The sequence below is a fragment of the Amphiprion ocellaris genome, chromosome 24 (genome assembly GCF_022539595.1).
Source record: "Amphiprion ocellaris isolate individual 3 ecotype Okinawa chromosome 24, ASM2253959v1, whole genome shotgun sequence".
NCBI classification, from domain to species: Eukaryota; Metazoa; Chordata; class Actinopteri; family Pomacentridae; genus Amphiprion; species Amphiprion ocellaris.
This window is the reverse complement of record NC_072789.1, coordinates 1,060,001-1,081,874: the sequence shown is the minus strand read 5'-3', so window position 1 is coordinate 1,081,874 and position 21,874 is coordinate 1,060,001. Positions and strand designations below refer to the sequence as shown.

Genomic DNA, 21,874 nt, shown 5'->3' with positions numbered 1-21,874 from the left:
AACGAATAAAGCAAAACACAAAATGACAAAAATAAGACAAAAAACACAGATGAGACAAAAAGCAAACAAAAAATGACAAAAAACAGAAACAAACGACACAAGTCAGACAAAAAAAGACAAAAACCAACAAAAACAAGACAAAATATTACAAAAATGAGACACAAAACAACAAAAACAATCTAATATTTTACTGTCTGATCCAAACAACTTTTACAGAAACATCCTGAAACTTACTGCACACTCTGCAACCTGATATCAACCTCCAACAGATGATGTCAACATTAACTACAGTTCATCATTCACAGTGTGCAGCTGCAACACTAAACTTGTTGAATCCTAAGGCCAGTAACCTCCTAAATCAATCAAATTAATTAATTAACTATCAGAGAATTACTGGACCAGCTCTCCATCTAACGGGTCCGGTTCCCGTAGCCCATATGGGTCAACCCAGATGAGATCTGAGGAACGTTTTTAAGCTGGTAAGCGAGAAAATTCGCCTAGCTTCTAACTGCCTCCATCCAGACGCCTATCCTGCTTCCTCTGATAACTAACTCAACTGAGTAGCCACTTTCCAATGGTCAAATTAATTACCAGTCACGTCTGTTAACGGCAGCTTTTCTCTCATCGGATTCTGCACTTGGTAAGTTGCTAGGTTTAAATTTAGAGGTTAAGGAATGGATAACCCCAAGGATAAGTTTAAAAAAGGCCACCCTCGGCCCCAACGACTAGGTAATCTGACAGAACCAGTTTTAGATGTAATGCACACAATAACCTGACTTTTTACAAACTGAGAAGATATATGTGGTTAATTCATCATCATGATAAAAATAAATAGAATTTCCAATCTGTTAACTTCAATTGCAGGATGAATATTTTATCATAATATTTCAGCAGGAAAATAGCAATAGCCCATAAATCATCAGACAACCAATTAAACATTAATTCTTATAACAATCCTCTAATATGACCCCTAACTGGAACTATGCTTTTATCTAAGAAGAGCAATAATCACCCAAACTATGTAATTTGGAGGGGGAGAGCAGACGGGTGTGGCCTCACCTGCTGCTCACCTGAAGACCGACGCCCCGCTGGGCTCTGCTCCAGGGAGGAGGTGGAGAGAGAGTTCAGTCCCCATTTAGATCTGCTGGTATCCTTTATGTTGTTTGGCCCAATAAAAACTTTGTTATAATCCACTCTGGTGTTAATCCTTTGGAAATAATACAGTTCAGTATGTTCCTTCAGTCAGCGTTATTTTTAGATCACAGTCTTTCGTAATCCTCCAACAGTGCAGAAGGATCAGTCCTTAAATCCATAATTCCTGTGGAAAAGTTATTCCTTTACAGATCATGATGAATTCCTTTCCAAGTTACGTGGTAAGATCCCCCATGCTCAGAACATTGCTGCCTGGCTTGCATCCAGCGACTACCTCGTAACTCTCCCAACTCGTGTCTTGATCCAGTGCATTTTATAGCAAACTTCTCTCTCCAGAATTTACATATGCGATGTCAGTATCCAGTTTGCATACGTGATGACAGTACACTTTTAATTTACATACGTGATGACAGCATTCATCCCCCTCCTCACTCGCGCACTGCTCCCACCCACCGACCTCATGGTCTCTGCATGCTCTGGAGGAACCAAAACCCCGGACTGTGTGGCCCTTTCACCCAGTCTCAACTTTCTATTACTGTATTTGTTCCATCCACAGCTAAGAGCAGACCTCCGGTCAGGGAACAGGAGCAGCTGATGTCAGCGCCTAATAATCACTGACACCACACTGTACATCTCTGCACAGTGCGCACAGACTTACGCTAAAACCCCCAAAATATATTCAGTTCATTAACTTTTAAGGTGACCCAAGTTTGTCTTGTCTCCCGACTTCTCGCTTCACCTCCAAGTCAACAACCTCCCAATTTCACAGGGTGATCAAACTCTTCTGTAAACATCTCTATTTCGTAGTAATCAAAACCTTAAAAGCATTTCCATTTCATAAAGCATTAGTTCCTCATATTTGTCATATCTATCAAAAACATCAGTTTCCCTGGTAACCAAAAACATCACTTTTCACAGTGAGTTGCTGTTCTGACTTAGTTACTTCTTAAAGATGATAAAAATATGTATTTGAGTTAGCTTTAACACATTTATTAGGTTATAGCATGAATCAATTATAAATCACAGGTTAGAATATCATACTGTGTTCCCTTATTTTGCTGTTATTCTGCCTGAATCTCACCATTGTGGCTGATTCTGGGATCTCATACCTCCATGTTTCTCAACAAACAGGAACAACACACTTTACACTGGTTCCCAGTCCACCTCCCAGTAACATGGTCCAGTCAGAGTCTCTACACACCAGCTGCTGCTGCTTCAACCTCTGGATCATCAGGACACACTTCATCCTTTCAGCACAAACACCGTCCTGATCAGCATCACTTCCATCTGCAGAGAGAAGAAGAAAGATCAGAGGAGATCAATCAGTTTGATCAGCAGCTCATCAGACTTCAGTCGTGTTCAGAGCAGCAGCTTCATGTTAACGTGTTGGAGTGAACACTGAGCTCCAAGCTCACACATCTGTACACACTGTCAGCACCAGGTGTATTTCTCTGTACATTTCACTGCAGTCCACAGTGGAAACAAACTGCTGACAGTCATCAAGCTTCATTACTGCACAAACTCTGCTCAAACTGGAATCAGCTTTATTTCCTCAACACATCAACAGTCAGCTCCACTCAAACCCACCATGACAACAAGTTTCTGGCTCTTCTGACTGGTTGACTGCTGTCTCTGTGCTTCTGTCCAATCAGAAGTCCATTCTGATCTCAGCTTCACTGAGGAAAGAAGCCACTGAGAAGCTGCAGGTTTACAGGAGACACTGGATATTTGCTTTGATATGACTGTGTTTAGTGCATAACTGAAGAAAGAGGCTGAGACTGAAACCTTCTACTGACCTCAGTCTTCAGGCTGAAGTCTGGGCTCTTCACAAGATCATACAGATGTTGCACTGATGAATCCTGCAGCTTGTTGTCACTCAGGTCCAGATGTTCCAGATGGGAGGGGTTGGACTTCAGAGCTGAGACCAGAGAATCACAGCTGATCTCTGACAAACTGCAGCCCCACAATCTGAATAAAGTATAAAAGATGTGTATAAAATCATTGATGATCCATCAGATGTGTTCAGGTTCTGAATGTGCAGCTCAACATGACTTTGTCCTCATCAATCAGCTTTTCTCTAAAAGCAGCAGAATGACTTTGTCCTTCTGTTACTGTGGATCATCATCATGTCAACCTTCTACACACATCTTCCACATGTCAGTGTCACCTCCACCTCTGGCTCTAGGCAGTGGCAGGCTTCCTTCTCCCTTCTCCCTCTCTCTGTCTCTCTAGGTGGACATATCTGCTGTGGCTTGGTAAGCAGGTGCTACTAATCTTGCCTGTGAGAAATGGCACAGGAGCAGGTGGAAGTGATCATGACAACTGCCTAATTGTCCATTAGACCAGACTCTGCACACTACTCAGCGCTGGACCATCAAACAGTACGAGTCAGTGTTGATCCGTGTTCAGTCTAGCTCCCTTTGCTGATAACCGAGTGGTAATGTCAGGCTTCAGCTGTAGCTAGTGATGGCTGACCAAAGCTTTGTTGAAGCTTTGACACTTCAATCAAAACATGGTTCATTGCTCAAGGCTTCAAAAACCCACAGTGCTTGAGTAGGACATCTAGTGGTCAATAAAATGAAGTGCAATTGAGACGTGTTAATTGGTTCTAGGATTGTTTTGGATTTGATTCGCCAAGCACATTAATGCTCAACTACACTAGATGATTGTATAGGTTCTAGTGGATACAATAATAATACTAGTACTAAAAATGACAATAATAATTGAAGACCATGTTTCTTACTTGGCATGCCACTTTGTAACCCTATATCCTCTTCACTTATATTTTGGAGTTATGAAACATTTAAACGATGGTGCTACATTCATGAGGTGTGCTCTACAAATACAGACTGATGTAATTTTCACACGGAGTTGGAGCAAATAGAGATTATATTATGAATTTTGGCAAAGCATGCTTTGGGGTTCAGGTAATTCGTTGACGTTCGAAGAACTTAACTGCTTTGAACGTCACTCAAGAGTCTCATGACCAAACCACGCCTCGGCACAGTGGTTCAATTCGGGCTGGACCCAAATATCCGATCATTACGATTGTATCTCAATATTTATTTTGAGACCCGAACAGTTAGAAAGTCTGTAATGACATATAAATAACAAAATATGTTACTATGAAAGAGGACACTTTATATTTCCTTCATGAATTTGATGCATTAACGGTTTTCAAAATGTTCTGTTTGACATGTTGTTCACACCAGTGGTTCAGCTGATTTGACTGACTGATATAAAACTGAATTCTCATCAGCCTCTCTCACACCTGCACACTTTGAATCTTTGTTCTGTTTAATCTGCAGATAAAGGACAGAACATGGACTTACGTTCAGGCATTCATATTGTCTACAGTCTGTCAGTGTGATCTGAAGCTACATCTGACTCCACAAAGTTATCAGGAGGACATTATGAGTATGAAAACATTTCTGTCCACTGTTTTATTGTGACTCAGGACATTATGACTGAGTTGGGATCAGTGAACATTACAGTTACAGAGATGATGATGTCTCTGCTGTGGACCTGCTGCTGTCAGTTTCACCTCCATCATCCAACATTTACAGTCTTCTGTCAAAGAATTCACTAATGAAAAGGACCACTGGAGTTCTCCCAGACTTCAGAAATGATTCAGTTCTTATTTCAAACTCTACAGAAGGGTGAGTGGAATCAGTTAAAGCTGTTTATAAGACTGCTTTCAGAAGTCCTCATGATAATAACTTAATTGTGTTCACTGAAAACTGTCTGAATCTCCAACATGTTGTGGTGAAAAATTCTGGACAAGAGCATCTACAGTTCTTCATGTGTTTCAGTAGATCTGCATGTTTCCTCCATCAGCCAAATGAATAAACACAAGGAAAATCTGTCAGATGAACAATTAATAGAGTGAAATTTACAAAAAAAAAAACTAAAAACACAACCAACTACATTTTCATAGCATTTGAAACAGCTGAGGATCATCTGAGACTAAACACCTGACATGTGATGTTTGCCATAAACAAGTGGAATATTGAAGAATAATGAGAATCATAGAGTGAGAATATCTGAAGAAGTCAACAACTGATTTGCACTGACTGATCATGTTCATCACATCTGGACTCACCGGGCCTTTCTGCAGTTCCTCACAGCTGGAATCAGTCTCTGTTTTCCCTCCAGAGATGTTCTGTACTCATCCAGGTCCAACTCATCCAGAACCTCCTCTGACATCTGCAGCATGTAGGCCAGAGCTGAGCAGTGGATCTCAGAGAGGATAATCTCTGATCTGTTCTCTGACTGCAGGAACTCTTGGATCTCCTGATGTACTGAGAGATCCTTCATCTCCATCAGACAGTGGAAGATGTTGATGCTTCTGTCTGGAGACATTTTCTTACTCTTCATGTCCTTCAGGTTGTTGATGACTCTCTGGATCATTTCTGGACTGTTGTCTGTCTGACCCAGCAGACCTCCTAAGAGTCTCTGGTTGGACTCCAGACAGAGGCCATGAAGGAAGCGAACAAACAGGTCCAGGTGACCATTTTTACTTCTGACAGATTTTTCCATGACTCTGCTCAGGAACTCATCCAGTGTCTTTCTATCAATGTCTTTCCAGTCTTTTCCCACAAAGTCCTCCAGCATCTCTTCGTTCTTGTTGGTGTAACAGAGGAACATGTAGACTGCAGCCAGGAACTCCTGAATGCTCAGATGAACAAAGCAGTAGACTGGTTTCTGGAACATCACACACTCTCTTCTGAAGATCTGGGTACAAACTCCTGACAACAACGAGGCCTCTGTCACATCCAGACCACACTGCTCCAGGTCTTCTTGGTAGAACATGATGTTTCCTTTCTCCAGATGTTCAAAGGCCAGCCTCCCCAGCTTCAGAAGAACTTCCCTGTCAGCCGCCGCCAGCTCCTGTGGACTCGTCTCAGGTCCCTCATGGTACTTCTTCTTCTTCCTCTGTGTCTGAACCAGCAGGAAGTGTGAGAAAAGTCAGTGAGGGTCTTGGGCAGCTCTCCTCTCTGCTCTGTGGTCAACATGTGCTCCAGAACTGCAGCAGTGATCCAGCAGAACACTGGGAGTCGACACATGAGGTGGAGGTTCCTGGATGTCTTCATGTGGGAGATGATTGTGCTGGAGCGCTCTTCATCACTGAACCTCCTCCTGAAGTACTCCTCCTTCTGAGTGAACTTCAGCACTGAGAAGGTTTTTCCCACGCCAGCCACGCCGTTGGTCAGGACCACTCTGATGGCTCTCTGCTGCTCAGGCAACGCTTTGAAGATGTCCTGGCACCTGATGGGAGTGTCATGGAGGCTCTTCTTGGAAGCTGTCTCCAACTGGTTCACCTCATGTTGGACATCAGCCTCTCCACTGTGTCCCTCTGTGATGTAGAGCTCAGTGTAGATCCTGTTCAGGAGGGTTCCACCTCCTGCTTCATCACTTCCTTCAGTCACATGTTCACATCTCCTCCTCAGACTCATCTTGTGTTCCTGCAGAACCTCCTGCAGACCAACATCTGCTCACGGACCAGACAAACAATCAGACTCAACAAACATCTTTCATGTCTGGACAACACAACAACAAGCTCCGTTTCCACACATCAGTCCACCAGCAGATGTTCAGTCTTACTTTGTCCACAGGTGCTGGTTCTGGATCTTTCTCCACTCTGGGGACAGGAGGAGTGTCCTGATGGAGCAGACTGGTCCCAGTATGAGCTGATGCACTGTCTGCAGAACCAGTGTCCACAGCTGCTAGAGACTGGATCCTTCAGGACGTCCTGACACCGAGCACAGCAGGACGGCTGCTCCTCCACAGAAACTCCCCTCCTCTTCATCACTCTGTCAACACACTTATTCATCAGATCTCACATCATCTGGAGAAAAACATCTACATCTGACTCCACAGTGCAGAAGCTCAGATGGCCTCAGAAAACAGTAAAAGTGAGGCTACTGTTCTGTCTGAATTCAGCCAGTAATAAACATGCTGCTTCCTTTAATTATTGACACCATTATAACCACCAAACTCTCAATCATCTGCCTGCAGTTTGCTGTTAATACAAACTCATCACTTTGTGCAGCAGCTTCACAGTAACAGCTTCCATCACAGACAGCGGCTTCTGTTCTCCATTCTTTTACAGTCACTTTGGCCAGCTCGGCTCGGCTCAATTCAGTCTGATCTCAGAGTAGAAATGCTGTAAAAACTATGACAGAGCAGCAGCCTCAGACACACAGCGTTCAGCTTTCATTTTAAACATCTAAATCATAAGAATAAGGAACCAATGAAGACCAACATTCTTACACACTCTGAAAATCTTTATATTGACTTCAACACTGGAGAGAAGATGTTTGAACATTGTGCGTGAATTGTGAAATAGAGGTTCTCAGTTGTTTTACCACAGAAACACCATCAGAACTTCCTGGTTCTAAAAGCCAGTCGAGGATTCATCTCAGTCTGAAAGTTCTGCATTACAACCACTGTGTGACTGTTTCAGCAGAACATCTTGCTTCATCCTGAAACCTTCATCTTCCATCAGATCAGTTTACAGCAGAAACAGTTTCTTACTTTGTGTCTGAGGGTTCAGGTTCTTTACTGAAGACTGGAGGTTCTTCTCTGGACCAGTCACTCTTCATAGACAGACAGCTGGATGCTACAGACTCTGCTCTCCATCTGCTGAAACACATGTTTGTCCTCTCATCAATCAGTAATCAACTCTCTGATCATATACACAGTTTAAATACACAAACTGCAGAGGGTGAGATGGTTAATGTTTACAGTTGTCCTCTTAGACTAGATTGCAGCTTTTCTACTGAAGATGCTGAGAGGAAAACAGGACAAAAGATTTCTATTTTAAACTTTTTCAAATTTCATTTTAATCTATCAACTAAAATCAACCATTAGGGACACAAGGCATAACTGACAGAGGTAATTATAAAAGAGTTACATGATTAAGTTACAGGCAGTTTTCTTACTTTGTGTCTGAGGGTTCAGGTTCTTTACTGAAGACTGGAGGTTCTTCTCTGGACCAGTCACTCTTCATAGACAGACAGCTGGAGGCTGGAAACTCCTCCTCCTCCTCACAATCATGCACCTTGAGGACTTCAATCAATCTGAGAGGAAAACCAGCAACACTGACTTAGAGCTCAGGAAATAATAAAAGTCAAAGTCACACACAAGTTCATATTTGTCTTCATTCGGGTTCTCTGAGTCCACAGAAGTGAAATCTGAAAAAGTCCTCAGAGAGAAAACTGACTCAGTGATTGATTTCTAACTTGTCTCCGCAATCCTTCCTCCGACTGAGTCTGAACTAACTGACAGCTGGAGTGTTTCCTTCCTGTTGTCATGTTACTGGATCACCTGCTCAGTGTTGCTCTTCCTCTCCATTTACAGCTCAGAGATGAGCTCTGAGATCAGTTTGTTTGTTTGTCATCAGGGTTCCACCAAAACTACCAGCTCACATTTCACAGTATGTGCAGAGGTGGAGTGAGGCCAAAGGAAGAAACCATAAAATATATGGAATGTGATGATTTCTGAACATTGTTCACTCTGGTGTTCATTCAGACTACCAAGATGCATCAGCAAGATGTTGCAACGCCGTGGAATAGTACTTTTTATATGATAAGAAGTCTGCTGGATCAGAAGTGTGCACTTCGTGAGTATGAAACAGAACACGAGCTCCTCTCATCTTTCACCGCACACCAGTGGGGTCTTGTTGAAAACATGGTCATGCTTCTCGCATATGTTGAACACTTGACGAGAGAAATAAGTTGTCATCAGGCTTCTGCTGCTGACGTGATTCCCTCTGTTGTGGCTCTGAAACGGCTGCTTAGCAAGGAAGCTGAAACAGACAGTGGAGTCCTCACTGCTCGAAACTGTGAATGACTACTTTGAAAATACTTTCTCTGAACCACTGTACTACTTGGCAACAGTACTGGACCCAAGGTACAAATACCGTTAGTTTCACACAAACACCAAGCAGGTGGCAATAAACATGCTACAGAAGGAAGTGGAGAGGATGATGTTCAGCAACAGTGACACTGCCAGAGAGAAACCTAAACAGGAAGGCACAGGTGATGCGTGCAGAAAGTGATGGAGGGGGAACATTCACTGCTGGACATGGTATGATGAAATTCTGCAGGAGGAGGAGGAAGATAGAGCAGGACAGGCAGGCCTGACAAGCCCAAGAGTTGTACAAGTATATTCATATTCAAATAATCAACTCTGTAAATACTGTGTGTGAAACATTAACATTCATCCTCTAGATTTATTCTCTTTAATGTTATAATGCCCAAATAATGACATAATCTGCATGATATGTATAGTTCTATACACCTCAATAATCCTGTAGGGGGCAATAGCTTGAGAATACAAGGCCTATGCAACTTGAGAAATGTGCACAGGCTATAGCACAAAATTTGCACATCCTGTGTCCAAATCTAGTCAGGACACACTTCCTATATATTTAATATTGTAGAATTCAACAATCATCCAGATCAGTAGGTGGCGCTGTCGTGTCAAACGAGGGTCCCACAGCTGCTGTGGACATACTGGGACCAGCAGAGGAGAGGGTGGGCTGACTGTCAGCTACAGGTGACACACTCCAGGTGTGCATGTCAGTGCCAAGAGGTCTCATTCTCATGTGTGGAGCAGGTCAAGACCCACGTGGCTCTGGGATGACAACAAAAATCATTTATTTTATGGTTAACGGGAAGCTGGAGCAAGCCGAGCTGGGAGCCGACTGCTCTGCTGCAGAAGTTAAAGGTAGGAAACAGGGCTGATGGTTTTACACACGTTATATCAGAATATAAATACGTAAAACTGTAAGAACTACTAGACCCTTAAACATTCAGTTTAGTCACGTGTAGAATCCTAGATACCAGGAGTCATGAAGTAGTACTGTGAGCAGGATGATGTGACTTTCTGATCATTTTAAGACTGTTCGTGTGGCTGCTGTGTGAAGTTCTGACCTCCATGTGGCTTTGACAGGTCCTCAGGTTAAAGAGCTTTGTCCTGGTTGCTCCTCTCAACTCCAATAAACCACATGACAACTGACAACCCTTCATCTATTCAGTTAGCAAAATAAAAGGCTTAGTGTCATGTAAAAAACAGGGGAAACTGTGAATGTCGGTAGGTTTTAATGCCCATGGCTGCCCCTTAGAACTTCAACTCATTTACAACAATTTGTGGAAAAGATCTAATTATGATTTAAATTTTAAAAATTCTAATTTCTAATATACTTGTATGAAGCTTCAGTCCAATATTCACCATGTAACAGATTTAAAATGTGTGATGGATAATTATCAAATGACTAACTGCTCTATAATCTACAACAAATTATTGCCTCAAATGTGTATTTTATTGTGTATTCCTTAAATGTCACAGTGGAACAACAGTTATCACAAGAGCTGTGACAGTGTTCAGTTAAATAAAGTAGTAATACTCATGATTCAAGAACAAGGTATGCATTTCACACTCTGCAATCAAATTAAAGTAAAAACAATGAAAACTGGGTCTGACACAGTGCATACTTTATATTCTCACTTGCAGCATTTGTTATTGTGCAGTTAGTTTTGTTCTAAATTATCTTTTAAATATGAATTACCATCTCAATTCCATTTCATCGGCTTGACCACAAAACAAACCTTCCGAACTAAATAAACACAGTAAAGAAATCTAAAATGGTTTATTCACTCTCCATTTCTGTTTTTTTCTGATTTTTGTAGTTTTTTTCTTGCTGCTAGTAGTATTTGTAATAAATATGTCATGTTTTTTTAAGCCCATTTAACATTTGGTTCCCAAATAAATATCACTAAAATCAAAATCACAATCTGAGCTATTATCAGTTTTTATTTGTTAGAAGGAATTCAACAGCACATTTGTAATAATAAATAAATCAAAAGTACTCACAGTCCTCATTTTGTTAAACACTCTTAGCTGAGCTTTTTGCAGATCAACCTAAGAAACTAAACTTTTTCATTACTTTGTGCAGTCAAGGAAAGCAGGCAGATGTTACCGTTAGCGAAGCCACAGCAAATATTTGATACTTTGGGTGAATCTGTGGATGTTCTCAGTCATCCAGGTCATGATAAGTCTCAAGCAAGCATAAGTTATGGCAACTGGACTAACCTCGTGTGAGTCGAAAACGTTTCACCTCTCATCCAAGAGGCTTCTTCAGTTCTGAAAGCCTGGTGGGGAGTACCAGATATTTATCCACCAGGAGGGTGGTGGCAAAAACAAGTGGACAAAGACCCGAAACCAACAGACTCGTTAGGTGTTAATGTGAGTCGTTAGCCTTTGATGGGCGGTCGTTACCCCTCCCAGCCCTCTAGGAGGGTGGTTGGGGGTCACCTGACTGCAGGTGGGACAGATGGCTGCACCTCCTTGGGAGGGCTCTAAGAACGGCGTTGTAAGTGGGAGACAAGTGGTGTCTGAGGCCCCCTCCTCTGTTCAAAGATGGCCGTTCTAGTTTGACATGAATGGCTTCTTTTACCCCTCTCTCAAACCATCTGTCCTCTCTGGCTAGAATGCGCACCTTGTGGTCATCAAAGGAGTGCCCCTTCTCCTTGAGGTGGAGGTGGACTGCTGAGTCCTGGCCTGTGGTCGTGGCCCTCCTGTGTTGTGCCATGCGCTTGTGTAATGGCTGCTTAGTCTCTCCAATGTACAGGTCAGAGCATTCCTCATTGCACTGCACTGCGTACACCACATTGCTCTGTTTCTCCCTTGGAATTTTGTCCTTGGGATGGACCAGCTTTTGCCTCAGAGTGTTGCTGGGCTTGAAGTGTACTGGGATCTGGTGGGTGTTAAAGATCCTCCTGAGTTTCTCTGAAATTCCTGCCACATAGGGGATGACAATGTTGTTTCTCTTTTTGTGGTCCTCGTCTTTCTTATCCTCCCTGCGCTTTTTTGCTGTTTTGATAAAAGCCCAGTTTGGATAGCCACAAGTTTGAAGAGCAGAGTGAATATGTTTGTGTTCCCTTCTTTTTCCATCCGCTTCTGATGGGATGTTCTGTGCTCTGTGCTTTAAGGTACGGATCACCCCCAACTTGTGTTCTAGTGGGTGGTGTGAATCAAACAGGAGGTACTGGTCTGTGTGAGTGGGTTTTCTGTAGACCCCAATGTTGAGTTCCCCATTGGTTTCAATGCGTACCACGCAATCTAGAAACGCCAGACAGTTGTCTTGGACATCCTCTCTTGTGAACTTGATGTTTTTATCCACCGAGTTGAGGTGTTCTGTGAAAGGTTCGACCTCACCTTTCCTGATGGTGACCCATGTGTCATCCACATATCTGAACCAGTGCCTCGGGGAGTGGCCACTGAATGTCCTCAGTGCCACAATCTCCATTTCTTCCATGTACAGGTTAGCTACAATGGGGGATACAGGGGATCCCATGGCACAGCCGTGTTTTTGCCTGTAGAAACCATTGTTGTACTGGAAATAAGTGGTGCTGAGGCAAAGGTTAAGGAGGTCACACACCTGTTCGGGGGAGAGGTTGGTCCTCTCAGACAGAGAGTTGTCAAGCAGCAGTTTTCTCTTTACTGTCTGTATTGCATCTCCAGTGGGAATGCAAGTAAAAAGCGAAGTCACGTCATATGAAACCATAGTTTCCTCAGGGTCTAAGCTGATTTTTCTGACCTTGTTTGTAAAGTCCATCGAGTTCCTTATGTGGTGGGGGGTGTCCCCCACCAATGGGGAAAGGATGGTGGCAAGATACTTAGCAATGTTGTATGTCACAGAGTTGATGCTGCTTACAATACTTTGGGTGATAAATTCATCAAATTCAAATCTCGGTCTGACAGATCTGTTTCGAGTGGCGGCGGAGGCAGGACCACACCACATCCTGAAGATGTACAACACAAACGGCAGCGTGGTGAACATCTCCCCCCAGCTGGAGGCCAACAGCGTGGACTCGTACTACCGGCTGGAGGTGGTGGCGTCAGATCTGCAGAGTCAGTATCCTTATCTGCCTAAACAAGCTGGTTGTTGTTTCCACTAATGTATTCAGTTTGAATCTCAAAAATATGTTTTTTATTTTTATTTTACACGAACAAGCAGTACCATAACGTCAAGTGAGGACAATGAAGTCATGCTATGTTTTATTTCTTTTAAAGGGGAAAATACAATAAAATATCATAATCATGTAATTCTCGCTTGTATTCCTGCTTTAAAACAGCATTTAGGGAGGGAAAATGTACACAAACTTCAACTGAACAGTAAAAGAGTACATATACTGTCAACACTTCTGTATCTAAAATGCAGACTTGCTAAAATAATAGTATATAGGCTATATAGCAGACTTTGAGGTGCTTTACATCAGCTTGTATCTATGAAGAAAGCATTTTAATAAGTTAAATAAAAGGCGGCAAACAGGACGTTAAGATAAATTTGAAGTAAGATTCGTTGAAGGTCGGAACAGATTAGTTAAAAGTGACATTAAAAGGTGAGCTTTAAGATTGTTTCTTGTAGGAATTAACAGAAGTAGCACAATGGATATAGATTGTCAATTACTCCACCAAGGAACAGCAGAGTTATGTGATGATCAGTGTCTGTCTGTCTGTCTATGGATTAGTTAAAGATTTCTGTATCATTGCCAGATAGCAGCACAGCGTCACTGTAACCATGACAACAAGGAAACACTACATGATCACATGATTGTGATCCTACTACAAATCCACCACTGAGGACTTATCAGGACTTATCCATCAGAAATGATCCAAGGAACAACTGATTAAATTGTGGGGGTGTTTCTGAATCCCATCAATTCCTGCCACCCGCTACATATTTAGGTCATGCGATCCGGTATCTGTACATAACGTACACATGCAGAACACACGCCTGTGCTCAGCACAAGCTCATTGTGTTTGTGGGTACATCTATATTAAATGGTCACGTTCTATGTTGCCGTGATTTCTGCCACAATTTTTTTCAAGATTTCTTCTGTTGGATATGATACAACTGAGCAGCTCTCTCTGAGGGGTTTTCTTGTTCGAAATAAAGTGGCAATTTTAGGGACAAAATCCCCCAAAAATGTGCATATATTTGCTTTTTTTCATTCGTGCAGCTTACTTGTACCACTTAAGATCTCTAAAATCCCACAAACTAAACTGCCTGAGAAGAAAATTGGGCTTTGGTTAAAAATAACAACCAAAATATATTAAAGGGCCACAAGCACATTTTGTTGTTGTCTATCCTCCTTATTTGTTATTCTCCTCTACAAATAAAGACTTTTAAACAAAATTTACTGCCTCTAGGCTGCACGACTTTGCCAACCAGTGAAGTCTCACTTTCATGTCTGTCCAGACGAATATCAGATATGAAGACTTTGAAGGAACAGTTAAACACCCAAGACTGACATTCACAATCTGTCCTTCTCTTGCTGTTGTTGAATAATGGCCAAAGAAGTGCTTTTACACAACATTATGGTATCACAGTTAATTTGAACTTTGTGGTAGAAAATGTCATAGTTTTATCCGATGAGACATTTGCGTGAACTTTTGTCATAATTAGCTTCTGAATTTTCAAGTTACAGCCACCAAATTCCAATCACCCCATCCCGGAGTCCAAGTGAATATTTGTGCTAAATATAAAGATATATCAAGAAATATCAGGTTCCTGAGAACAGGACAGACAATCCTGCCACGTAGACAGTAAAAGACTTGCAGCTTAAGCAGATGTGAAATCCTGAAGTTCATTATTTCAAAACATTTCAAAACCACTGCAGCTGAATTAGAAACCGTTCTTATTTGATGACCCTCAAAGCTTAAGTTTAAGGTTTTCCTGTTTGAAGTTTTACATGAAAATAATCCTTTTCTACCTTGTTTGTAAGATAAACATGTGACTTGTTTCTACAGGGAAGACACTTGTCTTTAATTGTGTTTGTCTTTGCAGGTGTAGCGATGCCACCAGAGCTGGACAGCATGGAATACAGGTGAGTGCATCATGAGAAAGATAATTGAACTTAAAGGTGAAACAAACTCACCGTTTTTCACCGTCTGCGTCTTCAGGCTGCGTCACCTGGAGAACAAAGTAACTGAAGATGTGGGAAAGACTCCAGATATCATCTGCGAGCTGAAGAGCCAAGTGGAGTCTTTCAAGAGGAAGCTGGAGGTCCTTCACACAAACAAACAAACAGCTTTGCATTAAAGTGTATTCTAATAACACATTGGTGACTAGCTGATAAACCTGCCACTGCTGCTCTAGAAGCAGTCAACACAATGAGAGCGGAAGCTTTGAGCTTTTACGGAGTTAGCTGCCTTAGTTAGATATCCTTCATACTTTGGTGGGTATGACAGACATACATTTAATAATGTGTGGTGATAAAAAGCTCTTAAGTTTTAACTCTATGAACTTAAGACTGTTGATGTTAAAAGACACCATTTTCAGAGGATGTCACCTTTATGAACCTGTTTGGCTTCCTTCAGTCTCTGTTTAAAGCCTCATATACCAGTTAATTTGCAGAATAAACCTTAAATCTTCTCATTTAAAGCCTGTAATAGCCAGAGTGGCACTGCCAACATTTCACAGCATCACTTTGGGCTGTTAGGAGTGTGACTTAGTCCCTGCACATTCCATCTTGATGTGAATATTCAAAGTTTTGCCGTCAGAGCGTGGAGCACCTGAGCTGGATGGGCCTGTTCAGGTACGACTGCGACCACCAGCTCTCCAAGTCGTCCCAGAAAGCCAAAATGCCTCAGCTGAGCGTGCAGGAGGAGCGCCAACGAGTCCACATGAAGTTCACGAACATGAGGTGAACTCGTCGTCTGCTTTCTGCACAAAATAAGACATGTTGAGAGAAGCAGGATCAACAGCCAAACTGTGTTCACTCAGCTTTTAGATACAGTTGGACTAAAGTCCACATTATTTGATTATTATTTACTTTACATAGACATTAAGTGTGTCTGTGTCTCAGCACGAATAAAACTCATATGACATCAGCATAATATATTAATTTACAATTTAGGTCATTGAAGCTTGTGTTTTAATAAAAGCCTAACCACAAAATGTCATGAAATTCACTACAATCAAAATCAGAAAGAAAGCAGTTCAGCTAGCTACCTCTATTTTCTCCATCATCACCTGATATAGCTGTTGCTTTATTTAGAAATGTAAAGCAACAAACTGAAAAAAACCTCATTTTTATTTATAGGCCACGGCTAGAAGAAAATCCACAAAAAAAAGGCTAGCTGCAACTTTCTCAGCACCTAGTTTATGTCAGTGACTTTAGCCGAATAGTTAGCTCTTCCTATAACTTCAGCTTTGTTGTTAGCTCTTCAAAAGACTATAACTTTGTAGTTAGCTCTTCTAATGACTTTAGCTGTGTAGATAGCTCTTCCAATTTGCAGCAAGTTTTAACTTGTTGCAAATTTAAAAGGCAATTAACACAAATACACATTGATTATTGACATTTTCATGGAATAATAATTCTCTCTACAGTATTAGTAACAAATAACAGTAGGTCTGGTGCAGGTTGTTTTGACCAAATCCCCAGTTTCTACCTTTAGCCTTAGCAGGGCAGCGCTTACATTAGATTCTGTTCTGTGTTGCTATAGTTCACTGCAGGTGACGGAGGAGGTCCGAGAGCATCTGAAAACCCCCATTTTTGATAACTGGTGAGTATAAAGACGCACTAAATCGACACTGTCAGACTCACACAGACACTCCTGTCACACCAGTGTGGGGATTTGATGGCAGGCAGTGGGAGGAGGCAGAGATGCTGGTGCTGCTCCAGGTAATGTACACCGACCTGGACTTCCTGACGGCGTTCAACATCGAGCTGGAGGTCCTGCAGAACTTCCTCTTTGAGGTGTACTGCCACTACAACAACATCCCCTTCCACAACTTCCAGCATTGCTTCTGCGTCACTCAGATGGTACGAACATGAGGAAGTCACATCCAGAGAGAGTCTGAAATTATCAGCAGAGAAGATCAAAAATGATGCAGAAGCATCGAGAAATCAAAAATAATATAAAAGGTGCTGCTGAGAGGTCCATGATCCAGGGGACATAAATAATTCTGAAATGGAAAATATACTTGTATTAATAAAGTCTGTCAACTACTTTTTAACACATCAACACTGTTTTACAAATATTTGCCAATATTATATTTAATGTTTAATTTATTTCAAAGAAAAAAATCTAATTATTCATATATATATCTATATCTATATATCTATATATATCTATCTCTCTCTCTCTCTCTCTCTCTCTCTCTCTCTCTCTCTCTCTCTCTCTCTCTCTCTCTCTCTCTCTCTCTCTCTCTCTCTCTATATATATATATATATATATATATATATATATATATATATATATATATTCTAAGTATTCAGTTTCCATACAACACCTAAAATGAACAGATTTTTTTTTTGGGGGGGGTAAACAGAGGTGTAAAAGATAGAGTGGCAGGATGATGCTTTAAACCTCATTATCAAAGATGAGGATACTGAAAATACAAAATTAACTATAAATGAAAACATGAAAAACAAAAGTAAATTTCTGTACATGTACTAGTTATATATCATGGGGTAAATAAAGCAGCTTTCATGATGAGCTGCTGAATTTACTTTTGAACCACAAAGCACATTTTGTTTCCAAAATGTTTCTGAATGCAGGATCTTCACTTATAGATAAGTATTTTTAAAGTGTAGTGCAGCTTCTTTTACCTGAGAAATTATTTTTATGTTACATAAATAAATATGTTCAACAAAAATATCTATTTTACAAAGCATAGTCAAATTAAAACCAAGTGAAATATATGAAAAAATGCATCTTACAAAACATTTGGAATGGAAATTTCTTTGTGAATATGGGTGATATATCTGTGTAAGCCAATATAATCATTTTCAATATGCTCCATATTGGATTCTTGAACCAGGACAGCTTTGGTTTTTGTTATACTACATGTCTGGCTTCATAAACTGAGTTCCTCTCAGTGTTTCTTGTGCTGATTTTAATTTTGTATATCTGACAGAAACGGTAACAAAATCAGTCAATCAGGACCAAAGGTCTTTGACTGTTGTGAGTGCAGGCAGCTGCTGCAGAGAAGTGTCATTGTTCTACTGGTTTTGCTGGTTTTACTGGTGCTTCTTTGGGCAGATGTATGGGCTGATCTGGCTCACAGATCTCAGGAACAAATTAGGAAGGATCGAGCTGCTGATCATGCTGACCTCGGCTCTGTGCCACGACCTGGACCATCCCGGCTACAACAACGTCTATCAGGTCGTGTCTCCTGTTGTATGAATAAGTTTGTCTCGTAAACAAGAAGTTTGTTATTTATATAATTCCTTTTTCCCTCACAGATAAATGCTCAGACTGACTTGGCTCTCCGCTACAACGACATTTCACCTCTGGAAAACCACCACTGTGCCGTCGCCTTTGGCATCCTGGCCAAGGTAGAAAAAACATGATGTATTAAAGGATTTAAAGGGGATGATAGAGAAATAATAAAAAAGTATGATTGTAAATATTAATATTACAGAGGAGCAGAACTGACTGAAAAGTGGCAGCCCAAATAATAGAATATGTGGAGAAACTAAACCTTTGCAATCAACCAAACTATTCATCATTTAGTTTTTAATGTGAATAATTGCATCCTCTAACTGCAAACTGAATTAATGTAACTAACAAAAAGAAAATCTTGCTTTAAATATGTCTATCAAAGAAATAAGCTAATATCATCAGCAAAAAGCAACAAACACTGAGAGCAGTATCTACATAAACGAAAAAATGGATTGAAGTTTCTACGGTTATCTGGTTAATGTGTCCAGCAGATAAAGAAGCTGTAAAAGTTTAAAGTGTGTAGATGTAGTTGGAACATGTTTTGCTGCGTTTATTCATCTTTTATTAATTAATTTGGGATTGTACACACCTGACTACATCATCACTGAGGACATAAATGAGTCTTGGGAGTTTTTTTTTAATAAATCACAATAATGAAACAATAATTATTAGAAAAAATGTCCAACACTTCGATAGAAAACACAGATTTACACTTTGCTACTTGACTCTGTAGTCGTTAAACACATACAAATGTTGTAAATTTACTCTCATTTTGCAGCCAGAGTGCAACATCCTTAAAAACCTGACCACTGAGCAGTACAAACACATCCGAGGAGGAATGATCAAGTAAGACTTCAGCTCATTTATGTTGAGTGGTTTGTTCGGTTTTTAATATTATTATTTTTCCTTTTCCAGATGTATCCTGGCCACTGACATGGCGAGGCACAATGAAATCCTCAACAAGTTTAAAGTCATGCAGCCGGTGTTCGACTTCACCAACAAGGACCATAAGGAAGTGGTGAAGAAACGCACATTAAAACCACTTCATCTTCATGTTTTCAGAGTGCTTTAGGCTTTCTGATGAGCTGATTTCTTAGTTTTTATGTTGTAGTTCTAATTCCACATCACATTAAATCTAGAAAAACACAACACCTCTTCTTTCTCTTTAGGTTACAAATACCAAAATGATTAATTACTGCCATCATGTGGCAGTAAGTGGGGTAAACAGGGCTGGTATTACTATTTAGTCTAGGAATTAAAACATCACTGCTGTCGTTTTGGTACTTTGTCAATACACAACTACAACATTCGCTTCTATGTATTTTTCATTTCAGTGACACAAAACAAAACAGCTGAAGAAAAATAAAACATATGAAGTGCTCTGAATGTAATTATAAAAAGCTTTAAGTCAGTTTCTCTGAACCTTTAGTTTCAAACTTCCAGCTCCTCTGTGAAAAGATCAACAAATGTCCTACCGTTGACTGGGACTCTTTGTTTGCAGCTGATGAAGATCATGGTGAAGGTGAGCGACATCTCCAACGAGGCGAGGCCGATGGCGGTGGCCGAGCCCTGGCTGGACTGTCTGCTGCAGGAGTTCTTCAACCAGGTGCTTACTGTTTACTGATCAATGTGCACAAAGTGAATGGAAGCAGAGATGCTTGTTGTGTTTATAACAGATGTAGTGGAAGTTGGCTCAAAGGTGAAAAATGACGGGAGAAAGGAGCAGGTTAGCAAACAGTGGCTTGGTTTTATTTACATGCATTTCGTGACGTCTCCATGTCACCTCTCCTTCTCTTTTATTTTTTTTCTTTTTTTTTTGTCTGAATTTGTTCTCATTGTTTAACTCCACAAAAGAGGTGTCAACATTGTATGAGACTGATGCATATTTTACACTTGCAGCCAAATATTTTAATATTTAGTGCATGTGTGTGACCATCACCAGCCCTCCCTGAAAGCTAAGCAGATATTCTTTATTAGAATTCCCTATGATGAGCCAGGGAGGGCAGTGCTTCACCTCAGTGGTGTGTGGGGGAAACAAAGACTGGACAGGACGAACAGGACGAACAGGATGAAAAGGGATAGAAAATAACAGGTGGTGCTATTGCAATTAAAGATTGTAAGGTGGTGTGTTATTCCCAACTACTAACTGCCCATCAATAAAACAGAAAGAAAGAAAAAAATTAACTAAAAAAAGAAAACCAACACAAAAGAAAAAGAGATTCATTAAATAAATAAATAAACAAGTAGTACTGAGCACCATAATTGTGGATGTCTTGACAGTATACAATAGGATGGAATAGAATAGGCCAGAAGAGGTCACCTCTCCTTCTCTTGTCCGGCTACATTGTCGCACACAGAACACGCCAGGGTGCATTACCGCCCTCTTGTGGTGGTTATGAGTAACAACACTCAACCGTAAACCCAAATTGGCATTTAAACAATGCATCCTGGTTTTCTTACAACTACACATTTTCTTTAAACACCACAATACTCACCATGTGGAAACTTACTGCTGCCTTTTCGAGAAGGGAACAGTCTATTAAAACCATCCATCCACTCTGCTTAGTCCTCATTAGGGTCATAGGGGGCTGGAGTCTATCCCAGCTGACTTGGGGTGAACGTAGGAGACACCTGGACAGGTAACAGTCTATCACAGGGCTACACACAGAGACAAACATTCACACTCACATTCGAACTATGGATAATGTAGACTCACCAATGAACCTCAGCATGTTTCTGGACTGTGGGAGGAAGCTGGAGAACCTGGAGGAAACCCACACATGTACAGGAGAACATGGAGACTCCATGCAGAAAGATCCCAGGAAGGCCGGGACACGAACCAGGGATCTTCTAACCACCGAGCCCCCTATTAAAACCATCTCACTCTAAAGCAGAAAACCTGTTTAAAGATACAAATGTGCACTAAAATTGATGTCATGCAAACAAAGAAACAAAAGCAGAGATATCTAACATAAACTCTTTGATATATTATTATTCTTAGACTCTTTCAGATGTATTTAAATTAATAAACATGCCTACCTTTGTTCTGTTTTTGTTGTTTTTTTGTTGTGCAGAGTGACACAGAGAAACTCAAAGGGCTTCCAGTGACTCCATTCATGGACCGAGACAAAGTGTCCAAACCGTCCTCTCAGACAAACTTCATCCGATTTGTTCTCCTGCCGCTGTTCACCGAGCTCACCAAACTGTTCCCCTGTCTGGAGGTAAAAGCTTTTATTCACAGATTCAGCTCTTTTATTGAGTCGTGTTTGTCTAAATCACAGCAGGAAGACAATAGGGGATTTATGCTCTGAAAATGATGGAACTGACTACATGGAGTCTAATTAAGAGCTGAAATAACCGGCCAGCTCTCTGGTTTATCAGGACATCAACAGAAAAGTGAGCTTTGAGATCATTAACACCCAAAAAACAGGAGTTCAGCTGCCTAATTTTTAAAAATACATACACTACCGTTCAAAAG

At 41.0% G+C, this 21,874-nt stretch overlaps 1 protein-coding gene, 1 long non-coding RNA gene and 1 pseudogene across 3 annotated transcripts in view; 1 reads left to right on the top strand and 2 right to left on the bottom strand.

Annotated features, from left to right (window-relative positions):
• Positions 1-173: 173 nt before the first annotated feature.
• On the bottom strand, positions 174-11,362 carry LOC111573220 (NLR family CARD domain-containing protein 3-like; annotated as a pseudogene).
• Positions 9,720-21,874, top strand: part of LOC111573214 (high affinity cGMP-specific 3',5'-cyclic phosphodiesterase 9A-like) — a 12,975-nt gene continuing 820 nt past the window's right edge. The window contains exons 1-13 of one of the 2 annotated variants that reach the window (XM_023277252.3): positions 9,720-9,885; positions 12,922-13,071; positions 15,011-15,050; positions 15,127-15,229; positions 15,727-15,869; positions 16,672-16,731; positions 16,814-16,991; positions 18,214-18,336; positions 18,417-18,509; positions 19,175-19,242; positions 19,312-19,414; positions 19,898-20,002; positions 21,471-21,617. In XM_023277252.3, coding sequence (XP_023133020.3) covers positions 9,735-9,885; positions 12,922-13,071; positions 15,011-15,050; positions 15,127-15,229; positions 15,727-15,869; positions 16,672-16,731; positions 16,814-16,991; positions 18,214-18,336; positions 18,417-18,509; positions 19,175-19,242; positions 19,312-19,414; positions 19,898-20,002; positions 21,471-21,617 — 1,464 coding nt within the window. In that variant the 5' untranslated portion in view covers positions 9,720-9,734. Of the gene's footprint in view, positions 9,886-12,921; positions 13,072-15,010; positions 15,051-15,126; positions 15,230-15,726; positions 15,870-16,671; positions 16,732-16,813; positions 16,992-18,213; positions 18,337-18,416; positions 18,510-19,174; positions 19,243-19,311; positions 19,415-19,897; positions 20,003-20,962; positions 21,086-21,470; positions 21,618-21,874 lie in introns of those variants that run through there. The other variant, XM_055008504.1, reaches the window with a different exon arrangement.
• LOC118470788 (uncharacterized) lies at positions 17,937-21,569 on the bottom strand. Its single transcript, XR_004847936.2, has 3 exons — positions 21,436-21,569; positions 20,892-21,295; positions 17,937-20,016 (listed from the first exon to the last, which is right to left on the bottom strand). It is a non-coding gene; the product is annotated as an uncharacterized LOC118470788 (long non-coding RNA).